Source organism: Nicotiana tomentosiformis, chromosome 4, assembly GCF_000390325.3.
Source record: "Nicotiana tomentosiformis chromosome 4, ASM39032v3, whole genome shotgun sequence".
Taxonomy (NCBI): Eukaryota; Viridiplantae; Streptophyta; class Magnoliopsida; order Solanales; family Solanaceae; genus Nicotiana; species Nicotiana tomentosiformis.
The window spans coordinates 82,471,422-82,478,243 of NC_090815.1; the positions used below are offsets into that span (position 1 = coordinate 82,471,422).

Genomic DNA, 6,822 nt, shown 5'->3' on the forward strand with positions numbered 1-6,822 from the left:
AATTATAAATGTATATATCTTCCCGGGCTATACTCCAATGAAACAAATATCAGGCTTTCACGGGGTCAGGACGTCGTCCCTCCCTAAAACTACTTCCTAAGCCATTCCTCACCTACGACTCTGTTAATCTATCTTCTAGGCGCTGACACCTACTAGCTGTAATCTTAATAACCGGGTTCTATTCCATTATACTAACTTTCCCAAAATCTTGCGTACTATATGTTGTTTCCTCCCTTGGGCGTTAGAGCTATCAGGGTTCTAACTTCTTAATGTTCTAGGTTACTCCCCTTTCCTCCGTTAGTCCATTATCCTCAGGTTCTTACTTTGATTTCAAGCTAGCCTTGGTTTCCCTTAACCCTTTAGACGTAATGCCAATTCACTCTTATATTAATCATATTAACCGGGCAATTTGCGTCAATAAGATCGAACATTACCCATAGTCACAGTACCTGACACATCATCCGGTGTAGCCTCTGGGTCCTGATGACCTGCCAAAGAATATATGCGGTTCTGACTACCGCCGGAGCTAGATGCTCCACCCCTGCCTCTACCTCTACCAGCTGATGCCTGAGGGCCTCGCTCTTGAGGGCGTACTGAAGAGGGGGAGACTGTTATAAATCTGGTGGGCTGAACCATCCCGCTTCTGTCATTCATTGGACAGTCCCTCATGTAATGACTAGGGTCTCCACAGGTATAACATACATTAGATCCTTGACGATATTTTCCAAAATGAGCTCTACCGCATTAACTGCACAGCGGAGGAGGCGCCCTCATCTGCGCTGAATCCCTCCGTTTCTGAAAACCCGAAATTCTCGAGCCCTGACCTGATTCAGAATAGACAGATCCCTCATAATACGGCTTCTGCAACTGTCGGACACTTTTAACGGGATATGGTGACATAGGATCGCCCGAAAAATCCTCAGGTTGCCTAGCAGACCTAGCCTTCTTACGCTGACCCTCATCACGACTCTCGTATTGCTGTCGTTTCCGATCCTCCAAATTCTGAGCATAAGCCTGGATGCGGGAAATATCCATACTATCGAGTAGAGCAGCCGTGAAACACTCATTAATCAGGTGCGGCCCAAGTCCTACCACAAACCGATGCACTCGGTCACTCATTTCAGCCACAATCGAAGGGGCGTACCTCGCCAAGGAATCAAACTGGAGACTATATTCCTGCACACTCATATTCCCTTGTTTAAGAGCCAAGAACCTGTCTACCCTTGCCTGACGAATCTCTGTCTGCAAGTAATGATGCAAGAAAGCCCCTGAGAACTCTTCCCATACCGCTGGAGATGCATTTGTCCCTCTAGACAATTCCCAAGTTTTATACCAATAAACCACAACATCCCGCAATCGATAAGAGGCCAACTCTACTAACTCAGTGTCTAATGCATGCATCACCCTCAAAGTCCTCTGCATCATATGAATAAAGTTTTGCGGTCCTCATCCTTGTTGGATCCGGTAAACACTGGAGGGTCCACGTTGATAAAGTCTCGAATTCTCGTGCTAATAACCCTGTCAACATGACCAACACCTGTACCTACCTGGCGCTGAGCCTGAGCGGCTACCAATCTAGTCAACAACCGTACTGCACTCCGCATATCCATATCCTCATCCTGAACAATAGGTGGAGGTACTGGGTTCCTCTTCAACTCCCCGGGTGCTGGCGAAATCGGAGAACTATGCGAGGGTGTCGTATTTCCCCTCGGGGCCTCACTCTGGCCCTCACTAGACATTGATACTCTACTCATTCCCTCATCTAACACTGCTTTACCCTTCTGACTAGCCGTAGCTTTCCTAGTCATAGGAATCACTGTATATATAAAACAAGTCAAAGGTCAAGGGCTTTATTCCCTATAACTCTGCTGTATTGCACGATCTAATATCAAGAAGGAGGGGTAACCGGTCCCTAAATGCCTTGTAGTTTCCCGTTTATACAATGCGGTGCACAACACATTCATAAACAGGGCCCTACTAGATACGGCTTGCAGACAACCCTAGGACAGAACTGCTCTGATACCACTTTTGTCACGACCCAAATCAGAGGGCCACGACTAGCACTCGGTGCCTACTCAACTGAGCGCCACATACCTTATCCCTTTTTGTTTTCTATAAGAACCGTCACGGGCCATGATAGGCTATATCTATATATATAACTAACAATATTTCAAGAAAAAGATTTATATAGATACATAGGGGCCGACAAGGCCGTTGACATGTCATACCTAAAACTATACACAGGACATTGTCTGCAAAACTTCTAAGAAAATATGACCATAATATATAAGACGGGACAGGGTTCTCGACATCCTCATAAAACAAAATAACATATATAGAACGTGACTCGGCAATACTCGAGGAAGATGTGGAGCTCACCAACTAAAAGCTGATATCTAGAGGAAGCCTACGGTGGATGGTCCTCACCTCGCCTATCTATACCTGCGTGGCATGAAACACAACGCCCCAGGAAAAGGGACGTCAATACAAAGAATGTACCGAGTATGTAAGGCAGAAATGAAACGTAGTAATAAGATACTATCTCGGGGAGGGATAAGAGTCAACTTATAAACTTTGACTTGACGTTGAGGGCCATAACTTATAGAATAAGATCCATCTAGTATATATAAATAAAAATACAATATAATAATTCTAATTACATCATTCTCGTGACGTTAACGTCCCAACTGATCAGTGGTAACTGCCCGACCGGCCGTAGAGCGGTGGTAAATACATAACTGCTCGACCGACCGTAGCTCAGTGGTAAATGTGTAACTACCCAATCGGCCATAGCTCGGTGGTAAATGTATGACTGCCCGACCGGCCATAGCTCGGTGGTAAATGATGATGCATATAATATCATTATGAACATTAACATCTTTATCAAATACCTCAATAGGGAACTAGAAACATACTTAGACATATTTGAATATCATTTTATATGAATGAATAACGTAGACCTTCTTAGTTACTAAGAATAGACGCATTAATGAAATAACATTACGTTTACATATCGTTACTTGGATCATGCCAAAAGAAAGAAGGATTATCCTTAACATACCTGGAGTAGAGAAAAATTCGTATGATATTCTTGAGAAGAATTACACCGTACTCCCTTAAAATTGCAAAATCTCCGTTTGATTTATTGAAGATCCGTGCCTTTCTACGTTAACTGCCGGTTGTCTCCTACGTTAGCTTCAGATTGTAGCTTCAGATTGCCTTACATAGAGCCCTTCCTATTCTTTCAAAATGTTGGAAGATAACAAATTTCTACTCTTTCAAAATGTTGGAAGATAACAAATTTCTACTCTTTCAAAATGTTGGAAGATAAAAGATTTCTACTCTTTCAAAAATGTTGGAAGATAAGTATTTTAGTTATTAAAAGATTCGTAGCTTTTCTAATTACATGGCTTGTCTTGGAATTGGGTTGCCACCTAATCTAATATGACTAAGAATCATTTATTTTGTTAGTGGCTTGCTGCCACGTGGGGTGGGGTGGGGTTTTAATCTTATCCCAAACTCATTAGTTAATTAGGTAATGTTCTGTTACCCGATAATTAACCAATTACACACGTAATTAAGAATTATCTCAAATTACTTAAAATACTACTTATTTTTAATATACTTTATACATCATACTTATCATGGTCATATGGTACCTTGTATGGTACTAGTCCATAAATATCAGGTATTATAGCTCGGACCATATTTTATCCCAAATCGACAACCTTCAACGAAACTCATTTTCTTTAATTCGTGCACCCTTTATCCTTCATGGCACTTACTTATCACTTACTATAAATAGCGTAAATATGTTAACCTCAAGATAATCTTATCCCCGCGTCTACGTCGATTAATCTGAAGACGAAACTCTAACCTACGAAAATGCGAGATGTAATAATTAAATGATAAGAATTGAATTGAATAGGCTAATGGATGAGCCTATTAGATAATTTGGGATGGTCGAAGGCTTGTTGCCGAATTGTGAAGCCTAAATGGATATTTATGAATCTTTTCGTATTTAGTTTGATGTAGTTGGGATATCTAATGGTAGGTATTGAATTGTGGGTGATATTTGGACATTTTAATCAATTGGAGCATTGTAGTATTTTCGGAGCTTGAAGGTTGAGATTGGGATTTCAAGGATTTTCGGAATATTGTAGTAATTTAAGAAAAGGTCAAATCGAGGTATGTTAGCTAAACTCCTCTCTTAGAATTAAATCCCACGGTATTCATGTAATTTATGTAAGTCCCAAGTGGTTCACTATAAAACAATTGGCTATTCCGAATGAGTTGTGTTGAAAGATATATGTTCAATATATACCAAATGCTTTTATCATGTTATGTTATCATTTGAGAATGTGTTCAGAGTATGAGTTGTGCATTAAAAATGTTTCAACTTCAAGCCAAATCCAAACGAAGGCTATTATGCCAAATCTTGTGAAAAATCTCTATGTGCCTAAAACTCTTAAGTGCTCACATGTGTACTAAAAATGTTGATTTGAAATGCCTTGTTGTGGATGATGATGATGATGATATTTGAAAGTGAAAAAGGTGAGAATGAAATACTAAATATGGCCGACGTGCCAAGAATAATTTTATAATTATGGCCACTAGTGCCAATGAAATGAAAAGATGTGAAAGAAGCATGAAATGAGATGATTGGTATAAAAGGGATGATGTCTCGAATGAGACGGCCTAGCCAATCGGGTCGTGATCGGACGCCATGCCGCACATATGGTGGTGATTGTGCTGGAAATTATAAATTGAAATTGTGATTGTGGTTGATGTCTCTAATATGATGGCCTAGCCGATCGGGTCGTGATCGGACTCCATGCTAAAAGTACAACGGTATTGGTATTGTGAATATTGGTATCGTGAACGGTGGCATATTGGTATTAAAGAACTCCCAACTTAAGATATGAAAATTAATTTGAACACTGTCTTGATCCTAATTTGAGGTTTGATGTTGTTTGTGGCTTCCAATGATATTATGATTGTTATTCTTGTATTATTTATCATTCTATTGAGAGGGTGTTTTGTCATTCATACTAGTACTATTCCATATGTACTAACGTCCTTTTTGCCGGGGGCGCTGCATCTTCAATGGATGCAGGTGGTTCTACAACAGGAGACATTGATCAGCGATAGCGGTACACCCTCTTCCCAGCTGACTTGGTGATCGCACTTCATTTCGGGGTCATGTATCTTTTGTTCCTTGTGTATTGTGTTTGAGGTATAGCGAGAGCCTTATTGCCGGCATTATCATAGTACTCTTCTGTATCTATTAGAGGCTCCATAGACAAAGTGTGGGTTGTATATTGGTGATAGGGAAGTCAAACCATGTTATGTTGTGCTGAAATTACTTGTTCCACTTTAGACCATGAAAATGTGTGTAATTGGAGACTTAAAATGAAGTAACTTATGGTAATAAATTGGTATTGTACACATGGTATCCTTATCGTATAATTAACGAAAATATGTATTTGTTTTGTATTCATAAGTGAGTTTGGGTAGAAAGTATCTAACATGCTTGCTTGATCGTGTTCACTCGGTTGAGCGTCGGTCGCACTCCCCGAGTTCGGGGCATGACATCAAAGTCCCCTACTCCTGCATTTTGCCAGATGAACACTACAACGGGGTCCACCCCCTGCTGTGAATATGGCCAAGCTTGCCCGACCATCCACTTCTATTCGGCCTCCGGTTTCGGCTAGATCGGCTCGATCGTCGACAGCTTCAGTACCAGAGATTTCGGCCTCTCCTTTGCTTCATTTAATAGATGAAGGGTCTTTACCGAGCGAGGACGTAGGCGATGGGACAATTCGAGCTGTAGATTCTATAAGGAATAATCGCGAGCCGGCCTTCGTTGTGCCTGAGGACGGTGCAAATCTTCTGTCTAAAGTCCTGCCATCAACGGAAGCCGCAGAGAGCGTACCCCTTCCTGATGCCAACGTCGGAGCTGGTGGAGCGTCCGTGGAGGTTCTGGGTACTGTGTGGCGAGATGTGCCATCGTCCTCGCGGCCAGTTGATGTTCCCACCTCGTTTACCGATGACAGAGGTAAGGGGGTTACTGAGGATGGTTACGAGACGGGCTCCGATATGGACCCTGGGGAGTTTAGGATGATGGGAGAAGGACTCACTCGGCTCGAGGTGAGATAGGAGGGAACCACGCAGACCACTGCGATCCCTCTGGACCGGGATCTGCTAGTTGATATGGAGGACGTGGTCCCTTCTCTTGGTCCCCTCTGTTCCAATGTAGAGGGTAAGACTCTCGAGAAACTGAAGGACTCCACATTGTCAAGGAGCATAGTCGTCCTTTCTCTTAGGGTAAGTTGGGTATTTTATTTGTATGTTCCTTCATGTCGAATCTGATTTTATTCTTACTCGCTCTGGTTTTCTTTTCAGACCGCGATCAAAATCTCCTGCCGAGAGGAGAGGAGGAATGCCATTTTCCAAAATATGGAGCAAAAATATCGCGAGTATCGTGATAAGCACCACGAGCTTTGCATGCATCTTGGTGGGAGTAGCAACTTCCGGGATCTCCGAGACGAGCTAAAGGAGAAGGATGATAAATTGGTGAAGGTCATCGAAAAATATAGTGAGCTCGAGGGGGCGTTGAAGGACAAAGAAGAGAAGCTCGAGGTGAGAAGGGGAGTCGAGGCCCAATGCGCCGACCTTCAATCCCAAGTGACCTCACTGCATGCCGAGATCGAAGAAAGTCTAATCAGGGTGGATGCTCTAAGTAGTGAGCTCGCTGAGAGGATAGCAGACTTAGAGAAGTCAGAATTGGATCGGTTGGTGGCTTTGAGGAAAGTAGAGGCA

At 42.4% G+C, this 6,822-nt stretch overlaps 1 protein-coding gene across 1 annotated transcript; it reads right to left on the minus strand.

Moving 5' to 3' along the window:
• Positions 1-744: 744 nt before the first annotated feature.
• Positions 745-1,422, minus strand: LOC117280277 (uncharacterized). Its single transcript, XM_033659968.1, has one exon. It carries the CDS (start codon positions 1,420-1,422, stop codon positions 745-747), a length of 678 nt encoding a protein of 225 aa, XP_033515859.1.
• Between the last annotated feature and the right edge of the window lie 5,400 nt (positions 1,423-6,822).